Source organism: Leptonychotes weddellii, chromosome 4, assembly GCF_054177405.1.
Source record: "Leptonychotes weddellii isolate Sample4059 chromosome 4, ASM5417740v2, whole genome shotgun sequence".
NCBI lineage: Eukaryota > Metazoa > Chordata > Mammalia > Carnivora > Phocidae > Leptonychotes > Leptonychotes weddellii.
The window spans coordinates 17,209,564-17,233,184 of NC_138372.1; the positions used below are offsets into that span (position 1 = coordinate 17,209,564).

At 57.3% G+C, this 23,621-nt stretch overlaps 1 protein-coding gene across 1 annotated transcript in view; it reads right to left on the reverse strand.

Moving 5' to 3' along the window:
- Positions 1 to 9,732: 9,732 nt before the first annotated feature.
- RUNX3 (RUNX family transcription factor 3) overlaps positions 9,733 to 23,621 on the reverse strand; it is a 60,437-nt gene continuing 46,548 nt past the window's right edge. Inside the window, exons 5-6 of the mRNA XM_081817769.1 lie at positions 17,912 to 18,070; positions 9,733 to 12,796 (exon numbers count right to left, since the gene is read on the reverse strand). Coding sequence (XP_081673895.1) covers positions 12,267 to 12,796; positions 17,912 to 18,070 — 689 coding nt within the window. The 3' untranslated portion in view covers positions 9,733 to 12,266. The remainder of the gene's footprint in view (positions 12,797 to 17,911; positions 18,071 to 23,621) is intronic.

Consider the following 23,621-nt stretch of genomic DNA (forward strand, 5'->3'; position numbering starts at 1 on the left):
TTGGATATGTTTTCTTGCCTGGACTAATGACACTTCTGTCCACATCCTGGACCCAAGTTCCCATTGGGTGGGGTGGCAGTCCTCACCTCCTGAAAGTTGGTGGAAATGTGTGGTTTTTCCTTTTCTCATTTTGCTTTTGGAACATAAGAACCTTTCCAAGTCTCTCTGGCCAAAAGATGACAGTGCGGGCCTTTTGGCCTCCCTGCCCAAGCCGAGTGGCTCCATGTGTTGCCCATCTTTCCATCACCCACACGGTTCCAGGTGTATTCATTTCCTAGAACTATCATAACGAAGTGCCACACCCTGGGTGGCATAAAATACCAGAAATGTATTCTCTCACAGACTGAAGGCTGGAAGTCCAAGACTGAAGTGCCCTCGGAGTTGTTTCTTTCTGGAGGCTCTGAGGGAAAGTCTCTTCCATGCCTTTCTCCTGGCTTCTGGTAGTGGCTGGCAATCCTTGGTGTTCCTTGACTTGCAGAACATCACTCCAGCCTCTGGTCTTCTCCCTGTGTTTCTGTCTCCGTGTCTTCTCCTCTTATAAGGACACCATTGGATTAAAAGCCCGCCCGACCCCAGTATGACTTAATCTTAACTAATTACATCTGTAGTGATCCTATTTCCAGGTAAGTTCTCATTCTGAGGTTCCAGGAAGGACATGAATTTTGGAGGGGAGACTATGCAATCCGTGGCACCAGGCAATGCCAAGGGCATAACTGGGAAAAGGCTATAGCTGACACTCCATTTCTGAGAGCCTCCTGTGTGGTTCTGCTTCTAACAGCCTGCACCTGAGCCTGGGCGTTAGCGCTGACATGGAGCACTTCTTCCTCCATATGAAGGGGGTGAACAGATGTACTGCTCATAGTCTGTGTGCCAGCCCATGAACCAAACCTGAGTCCTTTGCTCCTCTGACAGGTGACTGTAGAGAACTGTGACCATGAGGCGTGTGTCTAGGGATAGAGATAGGGACGACAGAAGCAGATGACATGGGGAGGGGGGTCTGATGCACCTCTTCACTTACCTGGATCCTCCGGATCTGCCCAGTCCTGATTCCAAGTGGTATACGATTTCTAGTCTATACGGGGTTGCTGCTATGCCCTCCTACCCTTATGACCTGGTGGATCTGATAATCCCTAGCTCAGTTTGGAAGCTCAGGTAGTAGAGCTGCTTCCTGTCCCAGGTGCTCAGTCTTTCTTAGGATCCAGTAGCAGGCCAAACACTGTTTTTCAAAAGAAGAGTCGTTCTCTGCTGCTGACAACCCTAAGGGTCTGCACTAGCACCCCCTTCTACCAGGTTTGCCAATGACTTCGCCCAATATCCTGCTCTTGCCCTGTGGAATCTTCTTGGTTGTGTGGCTTGAAGAGCAGGGCATCATAGCTTGGACCTTGGCAGAGTCGTCTCTCTCTTCATCTCAAAGCTGAAAGCTTTCTCTGACAAATGTCAGTGAGGATGTAGAGAAATTGAACTGTTGGCGGGGATGGAAAGTGGGGAGGCTGCTGTGGAGAACAGTATGGCGGCTCCTCAAAACATTAAAAACAGGACTACCATATAATCCAGCCATTTCATTTCTGGGTATGTACCCCGAAGAATGAAAGGCAGTGTTTGAGGAGATATTTGTACACTCATGTTCATAGCAGCGTTATTCACGGTCGCTAGAACATGGAAGCAACCCAAGTGTCCATCAACGGATGAATGAATGAGCATAATGTGTATCCATACAACAGAATAATATCCAGCCTTAAGAAAGAAGGAAATCCTGTCATATGTCAATGTGGATGAACCTGAGGACGTTATTCTAAGTGAAATCAACCAGTCACAAAAGTACATGCACTTTGTAATTTCACTTATATGAGGCACTTAGAATAGTCAAGATCATAGAGACAGAAAGTAGAATGGTGATTGCCAGGAGTTGGGGAGTTATTGTTTAATGGGGATAGAGTTTCATTTTGACAAGATGTAGAGTTCTGGAGATGAATGGTGGCGATGGTCACACAACAGTGTGAATATATTTAATGCCACTTAAGATGGCTAAGGTAGACTTAAAGTGGTTAAGATGGTAAATTTTATGTTATGTGTATTTTAACACAATTAAAAGCACCCACTAGCATTCTAATCACTTAATAAATAGGTCAGAGTATTATTCCCAAGTGTGGTATATGCTGCTTCCAAATTCAAAGAGGCCAAAGAGGGTGCCTTTAAACAATAGATTCCCTCCAAGTTCTAGAGGTCAGAAGCCTGAAATCAAGGTATCGGCAGGGCCATGTTTCCTCTGAAGGCTCCAGGGGAGAATCCATTCTTTGCCTTCTCTAGCCCCTGGTGGCTCCAGATATTCATTGGCCTGTGGCTTCATTACTCCAATCTCTGCCTCTGTTGGCACATTGCTTCCTCCTCTTCTCTGTGTATCTCTTATAAGGACATTTGTCATTGGATTTGGGACCTGCTCAGATAACCCAAGATGATATCCTCATCTTGAGATCCTTAAAGACCCATTTTTTCCAAATAAGGTTAATATCTACAGGTTTCAGGGATTAGGACATGGACATATCTTGGTGGGGGGCGCTTTTTTTTTTGTCTCCTGCATGGTAGAAGAGGAAAGGTACAACATGTGTTTTGTCTCAGAGGTGAGACAAGGTGTGCCTCAGCCCCTTGGGTCCTTGATATCTTCATCAACATGATGGACCCCTGAATCTTCATGAGGTTTATCTTCTACCCTCTGGCACACATGGTCTTGCCCCTTCCTGCTCCCCAGATTCACAGCAGCAGGGGAAGGGGGGCATTGGCCTATGAAGGGGATGTGGGTAACTTTCCAGAAGCTTCCACTATAATGTCCTCGATAATCTTGACATTCCACGGACATCACCCAGGTCCATCATGTAGACATTGCGTGAGTGTTGGCTGCTAACAGTGCACATCTGCCCCTTTCTCTGGAGACCTGCTCTCTGCCCAATAGTAGGGATCTTACCAGGGAGGTTCCGTCTCTCCTGGGGATCGGCAAGCCACAGTCTGGCTGACCGACACTGGAGTCCAAAAGGCTGGCTCTCGGTGGGGAGGGGGCACCTCAGTGGTGCCGTTCATGCTCCAGAGGCCCCTGGGAGACCAGAGTGAGGCCAGTCTCCAGCCCAAAGACCTCACCAATTAGCTCTCTCCCCTTGCTCTGTCCCCCTTCCCTCATCCCACTCCTGAAAGCCCACGACCCACAGATCCCTACCTCTGGATCTGCCTCTGGGAACCGGAGCTAAGACCGTCGCTGGCCATGATCTGATGGGGAACAGGGCCTTAACAGAGCCCCCGGGCAGGGCCAGGAAGCTGTTCTGCGGCCCCTGCCTTGTCAGGGCCAACGGCTTTGCGGGTGTGCCCGCTGGAGAGACGGCAGCAAGCCCAGCAGCTGAGATCGGGCGGTCCCGTGCTGTCCCCTCCTCAGAGGGACCCTCCCGGCTCCCAGTCTTCCTCCCGCTCACTCTCCTACTTTATTTTTTACAGCCCCTATTACTCTCTGAAACCAGGGGACAGATTCGCTCGCGGCGTCCCTCCGGTCCGAGGGCCTGGGACCCCGGTGCCTCCACAGCTGGTTCTCGGGCACCCAGCACGCCCGGAGGTGCTGAACCAACATCCAGCGAATGAGTAAAAGAGCAGGCCGATGTTCTGTCACTTAAAGTGGACAGAAGGGAAGAATTGGGGTTTTCTGCGGAGATTCTAAAGCGAAGGCCATTCCTGGGGGTCATGGGGGTGGGAGAAACCAGGTCAAGGCCGGCTGTCTTCCAGGTGCTGAAAATCCCCTCGGCCCGGGCCAGCCCCTCACTGGCCGGGCTTCTTGTTGGGTCTGGCGCAGACCTCAAGGAAACATAACATTTTTAATAAAACCTCAGAGTCAATAAAGCCGAATGGTCTCCGTGCCTCTCTTGCCCGCCCCAGCTGTTGACTTTAGAAGTCAAGAGGTTGGGGTGTTGCCCAATCCCCGTGTAGTCCAGGGAGATATAAGCGAGGAGGGCCTGGCCCATTTTCTGTGAAAAAAACACAAAACAAAACAAAACTCACTGGGCCCTGGAAAGATTCCACCGCCAGCCAGAATCAAAGGTCCATTCAGAGCGACAGAACTCCTCACATTCGCTGCTAATGAAAACCAAATTTCGCATCCCTCTGAGCATTTCCAGGGGCTGCAACTGGAAGGGGCCGCCATGGAGCTCTTGGCCACCCCTCCTGCCACCAGGAGGGCCCCGCCGTGTTAAAATTGTTTTATGATGATATGGGCCTCGTATTTTTCTAATTTCAGGCGTTGGTGATTTAGGACTGACTTGTTTTCATGGAAAAAGAAATAGAACTTGTGTGAGGCAGGGCGAGACGGCCACCTCGGCAGATAGCCCCCCTGTGTGCGGGTCCTGGGGGAGTGAGCCCCGTGGCCCGCCTCCAGGGAGGCCTCGTTCACGGGGCGTCCTCTCGGAATGGGGAAGGATGGACTGGGGGGTCACCAGAGGGTGCAGAGACACGGATTTCCGTCTTTGGATTTCCTGCTTTGTGACTCTCAGAATCACAACCCAGAAAGGCAGACACATCACTCTCAGAAGCAGAGAAAAGGCCATAAAACCTTGAGTCCTTTCTGCTTCTGCTTCTTATTTTATTTTTTATTTATTTGAGAGAGAGCACAAGCAGGGGGAGAAGCAGACACCCTGTTGAACAGGGAGCCCAATGTGGGACTCGGTCCCAGGACCCCGGGATCACGACCTGAGCTGAAGGCAGACGCTTAACCGACTGAGCCACCCAGGTGCCCCATCTGCTTCTACTTTTTAAAAGAAAAGACCAAAAATTAGAAAATGATTTCTTTTTCCTTTCTTTTTCCCTTTGATGATCAGTCTTTATGCAAGTACAAGCCATGGGGCACAAACCCAGGTGTGCAGGAAATAGCGCCTTTTCCCTGAAGTCAGTTCTTACTTTGAGTTTCCAATACCTTCAGCTGATGGGGAGCAAACAACCTTCTCAGGTATTGCTCTGCCCTCACTAGAATTGGGGGGGAATTCTGTTCTTGGTCCTCAGTTTCCTCATCTGTAAAATGGGGATAGTGATAGTATACACCTTAATGAGCTGAGTTAAAAATGGCAAAATATTTGGCAAACAGTATTAGCTGTTGTTGTTATTATTTCAAAGATAAATGCACAGAGAAGGCACCAAACCTAGCACGGGGTTATCAAGGAAGGCTCTCTGGAAGAGGCGATGCCTCAGCTAATGTCAAAAGCTTCGGTCCAAACCCAATCTTGAACTCCTCTGCTTGCATATTTAGGGTCTAGAAATTTAATAATATATGATCCCCCTGACAAATGTGCTCATTTTGGAGAACTTTGGAAAACACCAAAAAATATAAAGAAGAATACGGAAAACAGTTATAACCCCATCCTTTCAGTGATTTCATTCTAGATTACTTTTGTTTCTATCTTTAAAATGCATTAATTGATATACTGTTATACAATGTATAACTGGCTAGAAAAATGTTTATTCCTGGAAAAGTACATATTTATAGAAAATAGAGTTCTGGATGGGGGAACAAAAACACTGAAAATATTAACAATGCTTATCTTTGGAGGGGTGGGATTGTGGGTGATTTTTCTTGTGCTCTTTTTGGTGATCTGTATTATCTCCCTTCTCTCCCGTGACTATGTATTATTTAGAGTAGTTTTTTCATTTGTTTATTTATTTATTTATTTTTGAGACAGACTCTTAAGCAGGCTCCACACCCAGCACAGAGCCCGACTCAGGGCTTGATCTCACGACCCTGAGATGATGACCTGAGCCAAAACCAAGAGTCAGATGCCTAACTGGCTGAGCCACCCAGCACCCTGTTATTTAGTGTAATTTTAAAATGTGGTTTTACAATTTGTAATACATAGAACTTGGGAACCTCAAACTCAAGGTCTTGTAACTATTATATCTTCAGGCCACAGAGGAGAGTGCGGTGGCTGGACCAGACTCTGAGCCCTGAATGCTTTAGTCTGAGAGGCTGCCTGTGGCCTTGGGTGTGGTGGTCAGGTGGTTGTCATGAGGCAGGACAACCTGTGGGGTGGGGGGTCAGGGAGAGGGCAGGGCTGTTGTTTTTGCACAGCTGTCAATAACAAAAACTCTTATTGCAACCTTGTCTCCGGTGGCTCCTTTAGAGGCTATAACCCTGAGAAACCGAGAAAAACAGAGCTGAGGTTTAGGTCCTGGGTCCTTCCTGTGACTTCAGTGTTAAAAGTGCCTTAGGAACGCTTTGCTCCTCCTCCTGCCATTGTGCACAGGCTCTGCCCTCCTCTGCCTGGACCATTGCAGTAGCTTGTGAACAGGTCTCTGCACCTGCTTGCAGCCCACATTGCACGCCACCACGGTGCTATCCCCTCCAACACACACCTATCTGAATGTGCCGCCACACCTCAGCTTGGCTCCCCAGTGTCTGCAGAACCAAATCCCCTCCGACTGGCTGCCGGCCCCTGTGACCTGGGCCCCCCTGTCTCCCCATCCTGTTGATGTTGCTCTGCTTTCCCCACTGCCCAGCTCCCGTCCTTCAGGCCTGTGCACAGGCGGTGCCCTCTGCTTAGATGCTTAGATGCGGCCCAGCTGCCGCATCTCTGCCAGGTGAATTTCCTGATCTTTCCATCTTGTCTCATCCACACCATGTAGCCCATGGGTCAGCACACCTGCTTTCCTGCCTGTCAGCCCTGTGTGCTCCTCAAGAGCATGGCTGTGACTTATTTGCCATTTCTTCTTGCTGTCTGGCAGCTGCTGGTACGGTGGGGCATGGGTCTATGTTTGGCGAATGAGTGAAGAACCCTGGCCAAGGCCTTGCAGACATCAGGCCGAAAGAGCAGCGTGGGGTGGTGTGGCCCAGACAGCTGCCACCCATTAGGACACCAGCGAGGCCACAACTGTTTCCAGCAGTCGGCGTGGGCACAAAGTGGCTCCAGAAAACTGGCTCTGGGGCTGTTCTACTCCCCATTCCCCTGAAGCCTTCCTCCTGGCCGGGCTCAGGGCAGGCTTTCTCCACGGGTCAATATAAATACATAAAACAGCATGAGTTTAGCTGCAAAACTAAAAATAGGAAGCCTGGAATCCGGCCCTCCAGGCTCCTCTAGCCGCTGGACCACACAGGTGTGGATGCGGATGTTGGGGGGTGCGGCCCCTCCCCCTTCCAGCTCCCTGGCCCTCGTGGGGAGGAATGGGGGCACTCCGGGTTTCCGCAAGGAACAGTTCATTCTTTCACTCTGGCTGCCCCCACCCCCATTTGTTTGACAGCTCATTTCATTTACGACCCCAAAACGAACCGACCCACTGAGGTGCCATTCCCTGCTCACGTGGCCAAGCGGGTACGTGGTGTGGCTGAGAGCTGCCCCTGGGCCATGCCGGCGGGGGGAGGGGGGAACCTGGGTGCCTGTGTTTATGGGGTCTGCGTCTAACCCTGATCCTCCCCGGAATACCCCCTGCTGGCCCCCCAGGAGTCTTCTGAGACCCTCACAATATTCCCCTTGGGCACGTGTCACTGTCTCGGGCCATAAAATCCTGCCGGGACGTCCCTCTCAGAATACAAGCCAGAGCTTCCCTATGGCCGGAAGCCCTGCAGTTGCAGGACTGCTCCGAGGGGCAGTGCTTTGTCTGGGGGCCACATCCCCTTTCAGGAGGTGCTCAGCACAGCCCTGTGCCCAGGAGGCCACCTCTGGGAGCCCCAAGGCCTGCACTGCCGCTCTCAGCCTATGGCCAGGCCAGCCACACACAGGCTGTGGGGCGGGCGTGGGGTTTGGTGAGACTGTAGGCCCCGCCCAGCCCAGAGCAACTCCTGGAGCCTCCAAAATGGAATTCTGGAGGCCAACGGGCTCCCAGACTCTGGGACAAAATGGCCTCTTCATCCTGGACGGACTGCTTCACGTCCTGAGCTCCTGATGGCAGCTCAGGGGAGGTGGGGGCGCCTGGCCAGGGCTCCAGGACTCTGGGGTTACCGAACTAGGGATGTCAAACTTTCCCTCAAGCCAAGTAAACGGCTGTCCCAAAGCGGGGCCTTTAGTGATCATGGGACCTGTGATTCCACTCACGCACAGGTACTCGGACACAGTATAGAATAGAAGTATGAATAGAAAAGGAAGCTCGGAGCGGGGGGCGCCTGGGTGGCTCAGTCGTTAAGCGTCTGCCTTCGGCTCAGGTCATGGTCCCAGGGTCCTGGGATCGAGCCCCGCATCGGGCTCCCTGCTCCGCGGGGAGCCTGCTTCTCCCTCTCCCACTCCCCCTGCTTGTGTTCCCTCTCTCGCTGGGTCTCTTTCTGTCAAATAAATAAATAAAAAATCTTTAAAAAAAAAAAAAAAAAGGAAGCTCAGAGGGGGACAGGGACCACCCACTGCCACACAGCTAAAGGGGGAAAGCAAATCGTTCTTCCAACCCAGACATTTCCCAGGCCCTTCTGAGGATGAAGCTCCCAAGATTAGGAAGTCCCACTGAACTACCACCCTGAGGGGACCTTGCATGCTCCCCATCTGCTGCCACCTGCAGGCCACTGTGGTTACAACCCTCAAGCTCTGTGATCCCCCCGCACCCCCCCCCTCCCCCCCCCCCCGGGGGGCCCAGTCCCAGGACTTCTTCCCGCCTCAGTTCTCGTCTTGGATGCACTGGGTACGCTGGTCCGTGCCTGCTGGGGGAAGGCGATGGAGCTTTGAGTCAGGGGCTCTAGAGGTCACAGCTCCTCTCCCAGCAGCCGTGGCACCAAAGTGTGGCTGGGGCGCAGGGGCTTGAACTGTAGTCCCCTCCTAATGTCCACGATTGCCTACAAAGTGACCCCAACTCAACCCATTTCTGGAAGCAGAGTGTTGGCCTGTCCAGGACCAGCCCTGCTCATGCCAGGCAGACGCCACCCGAGCACACTCAGAAATTCTGCAGCTGGGGTTGGGGGCTTGCTGGGAGACAGCCTGCCGCCCCTGGGGCCCAACGGGTGCTGTGGGGGCAGGGGCCCAGATCAAGGGTTTAGGCCGAGGAAAGGGAAACTTCCTGTCGGGTGTTGAGTTTCAGGCAGACCGACCTAACGGAAAGGGGCAAAGTCTTGGGATTAGTTTTGAAGTATTTTCATTAGAGAATAAGGTCTGTTCTGTGAGAATTCACCCCCTCGGGTCCCACCTGGACAGGCACGGGCGGCCGGGCCTCTTCGCTGGCAGGCACCGAGACAGGTCCCCGGGCAGTCACACGCACAGCGCCCGCCGTCAGCCACAAACATCTCTGGGGAGATGGGAGGCCAGGTGACACCCTGTCTTTGCACCTTTACTGCCTCATCTGCAAACGGGGGGAGCTGACCCAGCTGCCTGCTTTGTAGTTCTGATCTGCTGCTAAACTGCTGTGGGCCCAGCAAACACAGGCCCCGGGGCGGGGTGCTCCCCGAGGCTGTGCTCCCTCCACCCGCCTCTGCCCCCGCCCCACTCCGAGCCTGGGGAACAAGGTGGGGTACACTGCTCCTTCGGGCTACTTGTGAGTCGTGGTGGCACCATGAAGACCTGTCTGATGTCCCTCTGGGGTTCCAGCCACACCAGGAGGAGGCCGCACTTGCCCAGAGCGGTTCCCGTGGTCATTACTGATGGAGCTGGATGCAGGGAGGCCAAGGGGCTGGAGGTCTCCAAAGCAGTGGGTTTAGTCCTGTTCCTGTCCCCAGGCCCTGCCCTGTTCCTCCTTGGCCACGGTCGGAGAGCCCCCCACCCCCACCCCGCCGGCTTCCAACCCCATACACACAGCCCTAGAAGTCTGGCATTGGGATCCTTCAACACATCTCAAGAGTTATATTATTGTAACAAATCAGTCAAAATTCCATTTTACAGTTAAATAGTACAGAAGACAGACAGTTTACTGTACAGCAAGTTGTGCATTGAAAACAAACACACTAAGCAAATTATAGTGCAAAGCAGTTTCCACCCCTCCCCCCCTTCCCAGCTCTGGGACGGTTTCACTGAAGATGTGTGTGTGGCAGGTATTACCACCTCGACATGACAATATGTCACAAAGGCTCTGTACCCACCACCACCAAGCTTACAGTAATATGGTATCAAAACCCCTCCGTTTCCTTGTGCTTTCTAAATCAGTGTGTTCGCCGAGGACAACTTTAAAGCAGCCTTGTAAGTAAGGACCCATTCCTAGCAGCCCGAGCCGTTTGTACCCACTATGGGCCTTAAAAACAGACTCGGCATGGCTGTCATCGCTTTTAGTCGGCGGGGGCGGGGAGGAGATCCATTTATTTCCTGTCTCTGCCCCTACCAGGCCTTGGCTATCAGGAAGGGCTAGTAATCCGGAGTGGGGCTACAAAGTGCTGGGCACTGGGGACCCCAGGGTGCCTCCCCTGCAGGCCTGGGGCCAGTCTGCAACCACAGAGAACAGGCGTGAGGGAGGTACCAGGGCAATGGATTTGTAGCTGCTTCCTGAGAAGGGGTGGGGAGCCCCCCTGGGTGCAGGGAATCAGCAGGACACCCCAGCAGCTATCTTGAAGAGACGGAGACTGCTTTTTCCAGTGAGGACAGGACCAGAGAAACTGCAGCGGGAGGGGTTTGAGTGAGATCACCACAAGGACTTCCTAGCTCGCTGGAGTGCGTATCCGGTGCGCGTCATCTGGTTGCTGTTACAGGTCGGGGGTGGCACGGCAGGCCGAGAGCTATCACAGAGACGACAAGGACGGAGGGCAGGTTGTCACATCCACAGAGGATGTGGCTGAAACGATGGCTGAAAACCACACGCTGTCTAGCCCTTACGGGTCTTCTTGTCCTTTCCACTTGCGCCTTTTTAGAACTAAACTCAGACATGAGCATCTGTGCAGCCTGAACCCCTGGGCAGGTCCTGCTTTCCCATCTGCAAACTAAAGGGGCAACGCCTCCCCCCTGAGGACAGGGGTGCTGCGCCGAGGCTGGCCAGCCCTTCGGTCCCGCCGCCCCGCAGCCGCGGCTCCCCACCTCTCCAATTCCTCTTGGGCAAATGTCTGCGAGCCGCAGATGTGAGCTCTAGCGTCGCCTGGGGCTCCCTTGGGTCCCCACCAACGTGGGCCTTCGGCTGGAAGTTGGTAGGACGCCGGAAGGCCTTACAGTGCCATGCTCTCTGAAGGCAGAGGGGCTGCTGGTCACTACTGTAGGGCTTTACCTCTAAGAGACCGTGGGTTTGAAAATGTTTGATGCTTCTCATTCTAAAAACTGGTTTTTGTTCAAGCCTGCTTTTGGAGCACAGACTGGTTCAAGGTGGAGTGCTGTCAAAGGCTGGAAGATCTGGCCGGGCCTGCCCACAGGGCTGGGGGTTGGGGGTGTGCAACCCCCAACTTGGCTGGACCGAGGTGGGACAGGGTTGCTGAAATCTGACCCCGTGACCCCTCACCCCGATGCCTTCTGCTAGGACCTCTCTGGTCCCTGTGCTCTTTCCAAAAATGGCAATTCTGAGACCAGCCAAGGAGGCGGGGGAAGGGGGATCCCTGGCCCTCCACCAAGAGAAGAGAGGGTGAACACCTTGGGCTGGTAAAGTGCACCTGTCTGCAGGTGTTTTTCCTGGTTTTAGGGACCCGCTGCCATTGGCTAGTCTCTGGGGCTTGGGACCCGCAGACAGCTGGGACAGGGTGGGAGGCTTTCAGCTGTTAGGAACTCTAGGGAAGCAGAGCTGGGTGGGGCGGGGGGCAACTGGCTTGGGGGTCTTCTCATCCCATCTCTTCCTAGGGCCTCTGGATGGGTCCCGTCCCCATCTATACAACGAGGGGAAACCCTCTCAGGGGCGGGGAGACCTTCCAGTTCTGAGTCAGTTTGCATAAATGCTGAGGGAGGGCTGGGCCCACGGGGTAACAGGGTCTCTGAGGAAGGGGAGGGGGTGGGGAGGTCTTTCCAGGGCCCCGTGGGTCAGACGCAGGCCATGTGGGCAAATGCCACCTCTCTCTGGAACAGATGGTCTCTGCCCCCAGGGGACCTGGGCCCTGTGATAGCACCGGGCACGGCTGGGGACAGCCAGGTTATTCCAGGGGAGGTGGCAGGAGGCTACCTTCCCACAGGCACGTGGGATGAGATGAGGATCTGAGCTATAGGCCAGCGGCCTGAGGGAGGTCCCTACCTATCTGTACAACGACGTGGCCGGACTAGATGCTCTCAGAGCCACCCACCAGCTCCGGGCCCCAGGAACTCGTGGACCCTGGGCCCGTGATTGGCCCGGAGCATAAGTCCCATTCCTGCCCCGAGCCTCCGAGCCGGGCCAGCCACTTGCCGGGAAGGTTCGTGGGGTCCCTGCCTCCGTCGGGAGCAGTCCGCCTGGAGCCGGGGGAGGGCGGGGGGTCAGTAGGGCCGCCACACGGCCTCGTCCATGCGGCCCGGCGTGCTCAGGGCGGTGGGGGAGTTGCTGTGGCTGCCGTCCGCCTCCACGCTGTCGCTCTGGCCGCCCAGGCTGGGGTTCATGAGGTTGCCGGCGGCGACAGACGCGCTGCTGGTGCAGGAGGCCAGCATGCGGGTGGGGGAGCGGTCGCCCCCGCTGCTGCTGCCGGCCACCATGGAGAACTGGTAGGAGCCGGAGGATGCGCCGTAGTAGAGGTGGTAGGGGGACGGGTTGGCCTGGAAGGGCCCGCTCTGGTTCTGCGGGGCCCCTGGGTAGGGCGGCGGGAGGTAGGTGTGGTGGAAGCGGCTGGTGGCCGGCATGCTGGCCACGCTGAGGCCGCCCGAGGGCGTCGCGCTGTAGGGGAAGGCGGCCGACATGGCGCCCGGGTAATGCATCCTGGGGTCCGGGAAGCGGCTCTCCGTGAACGTCTGCAGCGCCGGGAAGGAGCGGTCAAACTGGCGGGGGTCGGAGAAAGGGTTCAAGTCCGAGGTGCCTGGGGGACAGCAAGGGGGACAGTCAGCCACAGTCTGACAGCACCCCAGGGGGGCCTCTTCAAGAACGACCTTGGGAGGGGCGCCTGGGTGGCCCATTGGTGGGGCGCCCGGCTCCGTTTCGGCTCAGGTCATGATCCCAGGGTTGTGAGATCGAGCCCTGCGCGGGGCTCCATGTTCAGCAGGGAATCTGCTTAAGACTCCCTCTCTGCCCGTCCCCGCTGAGCACGTGTGCTCTTTCTCTCTCTCAAATAAACAAATCTTTTTCTTTTTTTAAAGATTTTATTTATTTATTTGATAGAGAGCTAGCACAGCACGGGGAATGGGAGAGGGAGAAGCAGGCTCACAAGGAGGGAGCCCGACACGGGACTCGATCCCAGGATCCCGGGATCATGGCCTGGGCCGAAGGCAGACACTTAATGACTGAGCCACCCAGGCGCCCCGAATAATTAAAAAAAAAAAAAAAAAAAAAAAGAATGAAGCGTCGGGACTCTGGTTCACCGGCCAATTGCGGGGAATCCCTGCTTCTAGATCTGCCTCCGCTCTTACTGCCCTGGGCTGCTTGCAGGCTGGAGTCTGCCCGGCTCGGAATGCGGCCCCACCTGGGAGGCAGGTGAGAGCAGGTGCCTGGGCCATGGGTGGCCTTGGAGGCCTCTGTGGGCACGTGGAGAAGGGGGAGGACTTTCCCTTCTCCTCATGGAGTCCTCTTTACAGCCTAGCAGTGCAGAAGCCTGTCCAGGGCATGAAGGTGGGCCCACCTGGGCTGCTGGGGGTGTGAGGAACAGCTTCTGCCTTCCTCCCTCGCTGTTAATAACTGGTAAGACTGTGGGTATGAAGAGAGTCTCCAATGGTGCTCTGAGCTTGGGAGCTGGAGCATGCTTTTACAGATAAGGAAACTGAGGCGCAGAGTGAGAGACTGATTTTCCTAATTTTGCAAAGGAAGGACTGGAGCTCATCCCAAGGCCTCTGCTTTCGGCTCCCTGCTGCTGGGTGTGTGCACCTCTCCTGCCCAGGTGGGGCTCAGGTAGCTTCCAGGAGCTCCTGCTGGTGTTGTGGGGGCTGGCTCCACAGCCGCTGTCTGTCCCTCACTGTGGGCCTGTGTCCCCAGGGCTGTCCTGTGGGCTGAGGCTGACCGGGGGCCAGACAGGGAAGAGACGCCACCTTCACCTGGCTCAGCAGCAAAGCGAGACGGCAGCCGGAGGGGCTTGGTGGGCCGAACGCGCCTTCACATGGAGGGACCCGGCGTCCAGCCCAGGCCCTGCCCTAGTTCCTGCAGGTATGGGTCCTCACTGGACTCCCAGACAAGAGCCTCTCAGCCTCTGCGCCCTACTCTTGCAGTCACAGACCCCCTGAACCTCAGCATTCAAAGGGGCTTCAGGATTGAGTCTAACCCCTTCAGTAGGAAAACTCAGGCCTAGAGAGGGTGAGGCGCTTGCCTAAGGGTCACACAGCACACGACCTGGCACAGAATCCTAGGGCTCAGGTTCTGAGCTCTGGAATGGGCCTGACAGGTAGCTGTCCTGTCTCTGAGGCAGCCCAGCACGGCACTTATCCTGGTTGTGTGTTGTGTGTATCCTGGTTGTCTGACACTTACTGGTTGTGTGTCCTTGGGCAAGTCACCTAACCTCTCTGTGCATATCTTCCCACATGAAAAATACAGGCAGTAACAGTTGCTAGGGGTTAAATTAGTTCCTACATGTGAAGTGCTTAGACCCACACAGAGTAGAGGCTCCAATGAGGGTTTGCACTGTGCACCGGCTGGAGCACCTCTTGCTCTGAGCACCCGAGAGAACTGGCCCGTGCAGGGCCCTGCAAAGGGGGGTCCCTGACCCTGGGCTTTCCTTGTACCCTGGCCGAGGGGGTGACTCTGGGCAGCAGTAGAGAGGTGGATGATCCCCCAGTGGTGGTCCCGAGGGCAAGTCTGTCTGGCCCCAACCCCTCTGTGCTACCCCCACCAAATAGGACTCAGAGAGAGACCTGTCCCTGTCACGTGGCCAGCTCTACGTGGGCCCTGCCTGCTCTGAGGCTTGGCTAAGGGTGGCGAGCTGCAGGTCCCCTCAGGCCTCTAGTTTCCCCAGATCTGCCTGAGGTGCTGTGTGACCTCAAGTGACACCTGTAACTTCTCAGGGCTTTGGGACCTTCCTGACTCCACTGGGGGTGTTGCCTTAGCAGGCTCTGGTTCTGGTCCTGACTGTGAATCAGAATGCAACAACGCTCCCAGACTCCAGGTGGGTGGATGGGGGGGGGGGGGTCAAGGCGACGGATGACTGGGGCCTTCTGGAACATCTAGTATTCTAACAGGGCCCCTGGCGGGTCAGTGCTGCCCTGGGGTGTAAGGGGTCAGAGGTGCCTGGCTCCCCGCCTCAGCTCAGCACACCAGGGCAGAAGGCCTTGTGGACAGCGCCTGGCTCCCCGAGCAGAGCCAAGCACAAGGTTGACACCCCCACTCTGAGCCCAGGAAGTGAGTGCCGCCCACGCGATGGGAGCCCCATCCTCCAAACAAAGGAAACCCAAGCAGGGACCCCAGAACGTGACAGCAGGGCTGCAGCCCAGGAAGCACAGGGCCCAGGAAGCCCAGGGCCGTGCAAGGTGGACCCGGGCCTGGTGCGTGTGGCCCTTGAAGTTCCCATGGGCTGTGGGCTCTGAGCTGGGCTCACCCAGACTGCCACTGTCCTCTCCTGCCTCACTGCCTGGGTGGTGGGGGAGGGCCTGCCCTCAGCACCCCTGTGGCTGCTACCCCGCACCCCCAACCCAGTAGCCCCAGGAAACCCGAGCTGGTCGGCTGAGGAGCAGCCAATCCCAACACTGGAAGGAAATGTTTATTTTCTTCTCCAAATTGCCCCAGCTGCTGCATGGTGGCTGAATGAGGCCTTTGAGCTGCGAGAAGCCCCCACCGTGGGCAGCCACAGCCGAGGGGGCCGGGGGCTGGCGTCTGGAGGGGTCGGGGTCTCGGCACTGCTTACTAGTGACCAAAGCCAGGGGGTCAAAGCTATTAAGGGGCATCGACAGAAGTGATGGTGGGGTGCCCTGAGGGGGATCCCCAGGATAGAGTCTGAGGGCAGAGGCTCATCCCACCACAGGGGGAATGCCAATGAGGGGGCCCCAAACCCGGCCCCGCCAACACCCCTCTTCTTCCCACATTACAGATGAGAATACTGAGGTTCAGAGAGGTGAAGTAATCTGCCTGAGATCACAGCCGGGGCCTGGCAGAGCTGGATCCCTAGCCAGGTCCACCTGATGGCAAAGTTCACTCCGGAGAGCACAGGCCCCGGAAGGGGGAGAGCTGGCTGGGGCAGAGGGCCACACAGGCTGCCCGTGGGTGTGGAGGGAGGGCCTGGGGGCCCTGCCTCAGGATGCTGCAGAAGGGGAAGGACTGGGTCAGCCACACCCCATACAGGCCCAGCCTCCTCTCCTCCCAGGCCCAGGGTGGAGGTAGGGATTCTGGCCCGGCCCTTAGTGGTCGGACAGGGGGCGGGTAGGCTTGCCTCAGGCTCTGTAGGCACCGATTTCTAAGCCGTGTCCGTCACCTGTGGCAGGGGAGAGGTAGGTGTTCCTTCCATGGGAGCTGCTGCACAGGAAGCCATTGTTCACCCTCACCTTCTAGAATCTGGGGCTCCCAGGCCGGGCTCCAATACCCCCTGGGCCCCAGCTGTGCCCATGGCAGGGAAAGGCCTGGCGTGTCAGGCCAGTGTGCCTTGACAAGGGCTGGCCTGGGGGAGATGGGAGCAGGGACAGCTTTCGGGCAGGGGCGGACAGGAACCTGGACAGCAGATTACCTCTCCCGGTCTCTTGAGGTCAGACCCCCATGCGCAGGCCCCCCGGGGCTCAGAACCACTGACTGCCTCAAACTCACTAGCCCACGGGTCTCTCCTCACCTTGGGGGCTCAGCAAGGCCAAGAGCAGAAGCTTCCTATCCCGGAAAAGAAGGGGACCGTCTCTTCATGCTGCGAGGCCGTATCAAGACCCCGGCCACTGCAACACGCCTGGCGCAGGTGGCAAGGGCTGGGGGCAAGGCCTCCCTTAGCGGAGGGCCCCAGTAAGCCCCAAGCCCGTCCTGGAGCATGGAGAAGGGGGTCAGCTCGCACCCCACCCCGGGCTCTTCCTGCTTGGGGCCCCCTTGTCTGCACCCTCAGAAGTGCAGGAAGTTCCTGGGAGCAGGTGTGTGGGGGGACTTCGGACCTGGTCATCGATGGGCTCTGTGACCCAAGAGTGGCTCTTAATCTCTTGGGCCTCAGTTCACTCCTCTGCTAGATGGGTTGTAAGCAGGCCCTGCAGGAATGGCCACTCTCGGCACTTCGGACGAGGGCTCTCTGCCCCACCTGGTCCAAGGGCCCATCACACACAGGCTCCTGTGCCCCAGCCTGCTGGCTGAGAGGGCCCGGAAAACGGAGGAGATGCTCCTCACTGGGCCACGTATGGACCTGCCCCGGGCCAGGCATGCATCTCCTCTGCAAGGCCTCCTCGTGCCGGCCGCGTCCCCCCAGGCAGTGGGCACACAGACGCTGTCTGGGGCCTCAGCTGAGAGGCCGCCCTCGTCTTCTCTGTTTGGGAGAAGTCTCTGGGCCAACGGGGGACTTTCCCCAGGAAATGCTGTGTGGGTCCAGGGCTGCACCATCGCTTTGCTGTTTACAAACGCTGCCCGAGTGCTGTCGTGGCCTCAGAATGTCGCCCCAGCCCTGGGCAGAGGCATCCACCACTGCCCCTCTTTCGGGTGGCTCAGGAGGGGGCGCGTGGGGTCCACAGGCTCCTTAGATAAGTCATGCCCCAATTTTAACGGGTACACTATGAGATTAATACCCATGTCCCTCAGGAGACCGTGAGTTCCTGGAGGCAGGGCCTGTGTCTATTCATGCTGATCCCGCGCGTGGCACGTGGTAGGCGTCTGTACATGTTTGCTGAGTGAATGAATGAAGGGCCTAGCCCAGGTCTGGGCACACAGTATCCCCAAGAAACATCTGTAGGAGCCAATGAGCAAGAGCGAGCGCCCTCTTTCATCAAACAAGGCAGTGCAGTGAATGACCTTCAAATGAGCCTTTGGTCTGGAGAGGCAGGACCGCGTCCAGGGTCCCGTCCACCCCCCCTCCACCCCCCGCACCCCGGCTCCCCCTGTGCCGTACCTTGGATGGGGGTCTGGGCCTGGCTGCTATAGTGGCTGGTGGTGCTGATTGAGCCACGGGGACTGGGCGTGCTCGGGGTCACCCGCATGCGCAGCCGTTCCAGGTCCCCGAAGCGGTCAGGGAATGGCTTGGTCTGGTCCTCCAGCTTCTGCCGGTGCCCTGCAGAGCATGGGGAGCCCATCAGCAGCTGGTTCCCGAGAGTCTCAGGGGGACAGAAATGCCTCACTCTGCTGGGAGGTTCTCCCTGAGGTCCAACCTGAGACCTCTGCAGGGACAATCCTCAGGTGACTACCAACCTCTTGGCTGAGGTTCCCACAGGCTTTCTGGACAGAGAGTGGCCACGATGTGCTGTCTTGGGGCTGCCATGATGGTCTGTCTCACCCCTGCCTGCTTGAGTAGGAATACACGCGCTTCTACCTGAACCTCTACAACCCACTGTGCAGAAGGGGAAACTGAGGCAGCAGGCCTGTGAAAAGTGGCTCAAGGAGGCTCCTGTGGGACTAGGGAGAGAACCCAGGAGTGCTGCCACCCTCTGCCTCCCAGTGTCCCAGAACCCCCCCACTCCCCACATCTACAAGAATAGCGGGAGGTGGTCCTGCAGTGTGACAACCGGCTGCTCCAGCCCTGAGCCACCCTGGGACCCCCAGGGCGCGCTTCTCCTCTCCCGGAAGGCCTTCGACAGAAGGGAAAATCCGCTGGGATGAGAAGAGGCCTGGGGCACTTCTGGTCGGGGCTGAGCTCCCGCCTCTGACTGGAAGCTGGGGACAGGGGACCAGCACCCCTGGCTTGGGGCATCACACCTAGACAAACTGTTAGCATTTCCCATGACTTCTCTGCTGGGGCCCACTCACGAGGGGCCCCAGCTTCGTCTCCCGGGCCCCGGGGGTGTGGGCAGGGTCGGGCTGCCACGCCCCTGTCTCTGCGGCCTAGCTGAGGCTACCCTCACGGCTTCCGAATGACGTCAAGCTTGCGGGGACTCCCCCTCCCTTTTTCAATTATTCATTTTATATTTCACAAGCCAACACATGAACCGCTACAAAAATAAAAGCATTACAGAATTACAGGTCAGGCTAATGGCTCCTTTGACCCACCCTAAACCCCTCCCCAGAAGCCCCCACGTGGTCAGTTTGGTGGTCTTTCTTTCCAGCCTTTTTTGGTGTCACAGCATGGAAAACATGGAGCAAGTTTCTCACAGTACCTCTTGAACGTTCTCAGCCTGGTTTGTCATTCTCTAGCTCGCTTTTCCAGGAGCACATCCCAGAGTCCCACCTCAGTTTCCTGATCTGTAAAATGGGGGGAGTAACCCAGCCCCGTGGTAACAGCGCAGTTCCCGCTACACCTTGGGAGCCCCCCCTGGGGCACAGTGAGGGCACAGCGAGGAGGAGGAGGACCGGCCACTAGCCAGCAGATGTCCCTCGACCAGCAAGTCACAGCCCCAGAGGCCACAGCTCACTCAGCCCCTCATCCTCTAGGATGGATGATTAGGCTGTTCTCACATTTCCTCTGCTATTCACATGCGGTACTCTCCAGAACCACCCTCCTCACACCTCTTTGTGTCTGGGGATTTCTCCAGCACAGACACTAGAATGGGCTGATCAGCCAGACACCAGCCATTAGCCTAACATCTGAGGCTGGACCGTTCCTCTCCACCAGACCCCGACCCTGAGGCAGGAGGCCATGCAAACAGGGCGGCCAGGTTCTCTTTTTACAAAGAGAATTGCAGCTCAGAGAGGTGCAGAGGCTTGCCCTCAGTCACACAGTGAGGAAGGGAGAAGGATGCCCTGGATCTGGGATCCCTTGGAGAAGCATGGGGAGCAGCTAAGGGAGAGGCAAGGCTTGCCTGAGTCCTCGGGTCCGCAGTGACATGCCGGGTTTTCTGGATTGACAAGGAGAGAAGAGAGAAGTAGGTGGGAGGGAAAATAGAAACCCTCACTGTTCTTCCTGAGGCCTGGAAACATGCTGGGGGCCTAGAAAAGCATGAAACGACTAGTGACTGCCCTTGGGAATGAGGAAACAGAGTTGGAGGCCTCAAAATGGGTTTGATTTCTGATTTTCAAAATGGGGATGCAATGGATTCTGGCACCAGACATGCCCAGGCTCCCTGCCCATCCCTGCCTCAGATGGGCATCCCAGTGCTCTTAGAGATGAACCTGTAGTCCTGGGAGCCACAGTGGGCTCAGCAAGTCATCAAGAAGCAGGGAACCCACTTTCTCCTCGGAGGACGCCCGAGGCCTGGAGCCCAAGGGACACTGTCAGCTGGGATGAGAACACTCGGCTTCCAGCCAGGCCCCCCTGGGCTGCCTCCCAGGACCATTGGTAAGGGGGCAAATGGAGGCTGGGGTGACTTGAGCTGGAGCTGGGGCTGCAGACTCTGATGCCTGTGGGGGCCAGGCAAGTCCCGTAAGTGAGGCACATGGGATGGTTGGGGAGTGGGGCAGACTGGAGAGGGTGTGCCTTGCAGAAGGGGTAGGTGCCACCCGGTCCAGCTGGCCAGTGCCCTGATGTGGGTGGGCCCAGTGTGGCCAGAGCTTCCCGTTTACCAGAAGAAACCTGCTTTGATGTGAAATCTTTACATGTTGGCGATTAATTCCAACACTGCCAAAAAAGAAAAAGAAAAAACCCCCAAACCCCCAAACCAACCTGTAGGATGTGTCCTGCTCACGGGCTGCCAGTTTGCAACCTCAAAGTTTGAGATTTCATTTTCTGGTGGGTTGGGTAACTTTAGCCAACTGAGGACTGCTTAACAGAGACCCCTCGGGAGGTGGTCTCTAGGGGCGTGTCTCGGGGCTCAGCCCCGAGGGGCCTTGGAAGACATGTTGTTGACACGGCTGTGGTGGCCCCTGAAAATGGCGGGGTGATGTGGACAAGCTGGGGGACAAACGAATTCAGAACAATCTCAACAGGCAGGAAGTCGGCCGGATAGACGTGGGGGGACTGCAGACTGACCTGCGAGCAGCTTGGGTGCAGAGATTCTGGGTGTCTCAGTCAACCACAAGCTTGACGTGAGCCAACGGGGCGCTGCCAGGACAGCTGCAAAACCTCAGGCCTTGTCGTTACCGTCACTGGGGGACGAAGTCCTGTCTCTGAGTCACGCCGTATACCAAGTGTTCACACGCGCGCCCGCAGCCCAGTGGAAGGAGGGCGGGGTTCCCAGCCAGCGTGGGCTCAAGGACGGGCCTGCCACCTGTGCGCCCCGTGGCCTCACCCGAGTCCCCGCCCCCCCGCAAGCCGCGGTGTCCCCTTCGCGGCCAAACAAGGTCTCCGAATGCGCCCCGGCCACACGGGCCACTTGTACCCCAGCGCATGCCCCGGGAGGCAGGATTATCATGCCCACGTCAGAGACCGGGACGCCGGGGCCGCGGTGGTGAGTTGGACACAAAGCCGGGACGGCAGAGCCAACACCGGCGTGCAGACCCCCGAGGCCAAGTCCACGGAATGTTCTTCCTCCTGACAGTCTCCTTTTTGCTCCCACTGTCCAGGTGGGGCTACTGAGGCTTCCAGCTGAGATGTGCGCCAAGCGGTTGGTTTGGGGTAGAAATCAGGTCATCTGGCCCGAGAGCACGCCCCCCACCATAGGGGGCTCTGCTTCGCCAGGGCCACGCTTCCTGGAGCAGGGCTGCTCTAACAGCACTCTGCGACTTGCCTCCTTGCCGCTGTGGGACTCCGGGGCCACTGCCAGGGAGGGGCCAAGGGAAGCTGAGGTGGCTCCACGTGGCCAGGGCGCCAGAGAGTCTCCGAGCCACAGGGCTCCGGCTGTCACATTTGGAGCAGAACGGAACTTCCTGTGCCCGAGGAGAGATGGGCCTACAGAATAGACCTCTTTCATTTGGCCACCCACAGCGGGAGCGGGCTGGGAGCTCTGGCCCCGCTCACGTGGCCACCTGGGGCCCAGCCCTGTCACACCGTGCCTCAGTTTCCCCTCCGCACAGCTTGCTCACGGAGGCCCCTCTAGCTCTGAAAGTCTCCGGCTGACGCTTACAAAGCTCAGCCCCTGGCCATCTGAGGGCCTCCAGAAGGAGAGAAGGCAGGGCTGCCTCGACCGCACGGCTCAGCCCCCACCACCCACCTCCTCTTGTGCTGCTCTTCCCGGCGTTTCTCAGGTAGTCCCTCACACCTCAGAGCCACGGCGCAGGGGGAGCCCCTGCCACGAACGCTTCCCTGTCGCTCGGGGCTCACCCCAAGGGCCTCTCCCCTGCAGGCAGACCCCCCCCCCCGTCCCCGCACCGAGCCTCTGCAGCACCTCCACAGGCCCCCAGCAGGAGCTAGCACGACCGGAAGTAAAACCAGCCGCCAGAACTCACGGAACGCTTCCTCCACTCCAGCGTCTAAGTCGTCCACATGCCCTGCCTGGCTTCACCCTGCACTGTCCCTATTCTGCAGGTGAGGAAGTGGAGGCTGGTTGAGGGTCAGCGACATGCCTGAGGTCACGCAGATGGCTTGAGGCCATCTTCTCTTCCTGGAGGCCATCCTGCTAGAAAGGGGCCTGGGTTTTGATCATCAGGGCCTCCAGACAAGGGGTGTTAGGGCCCAGCCCAGGCCCAGGGCCCAGACCGGCTCTCTGCAGGCCCAGGAGGGTGGGCCTGGGGAGAAGAGGAGAGGGTCTCAGCGGACTCCCCCAGGAGCCCTGCCCTGCTCTGAGGCTCAGGGCTGAGAGTCCAGCTCTCTAACCATGCTTTGCTCTCACCCACCAAGCCCTTCTCCTCCTCTGGGCCTCAGCTGCCACACCTGCAATGTGGTTTCCCTACTGTCTAGCCCCCGAGGGGAGGATGAGCTGCAGGACAGACCCCAAGTGTTTAAAAGGAAAGCACTTTGCAGGGAGGATGGGGACCACCTGAGTAAGGTCCCACCTGGGCCCACCACACCTGGCCTGGGCTACCTGTCAGCCTCCAGGAGCTGGGCTCAGATCAGCACACCCCTGCAACACCGCCTCCCTTCGTGCTGGAACCCTCACTTGTGGAAGGGCGGGTCCCAGTGGCCCAGGCCTGTACGAGCCAGCTCTCACCCACTGGTGATCAGGGGTAGGTCACTCTCCCCCTCGGGGCTCCAGCTGTCTCATCTGTAAAATGGAGATCCCATTCTGACTCCCGAGGGCGTGTGGACATGCTGCAGGAATTAGATGGGCAAGGTGGGCAGTCTGGCCTTGGCCCTCAAGGAAGGTATTCTGGGCTCCACAGTTCTTCCTTACTGGTCTACACAGTGAGTGTGCCCAGCCTCGCAGATGTTTGAGGAGGATCAGAAGAAGGGGAATGAATGCTGCGGCCCAGCCAGACTGGGTGATTCACCCAGGGTCACCCAGTGCTGGAGGCAGAGGACAAGGGCCAGGTTTTGGTTGGGGGCTCCCTTACCGCCAGTCCCAGGGCATCCTTCATCACCACCAGCTGGGCCAGCATGGGGTCCCCGCACCTACCAGGTACCTGGTGCTTCTGGGGGAACCAGCGGGGCCATCCTCCTGCCTTCACGCTGGCCCAACACCAGCCCCCGTGATGAGACTGGCAACCATCTCCGATGGGCCAGGCACTGTGCTAGGTGGGCCGTGCATGTCATCTACAAGGGCCACAGCCCTCCGAGAGGCTGCGACCAGTGCCCCCATTTTACAGGTGGGAAAGTGGAGGCACGAGGTCAGGTCAAACCTGGAATGGTCAGCATGCTGCATGAAGCTTGGCAGCTCAGGTCTTGGCTTCCCAAGACCTCCAAGAGAGGAGTGCTATGT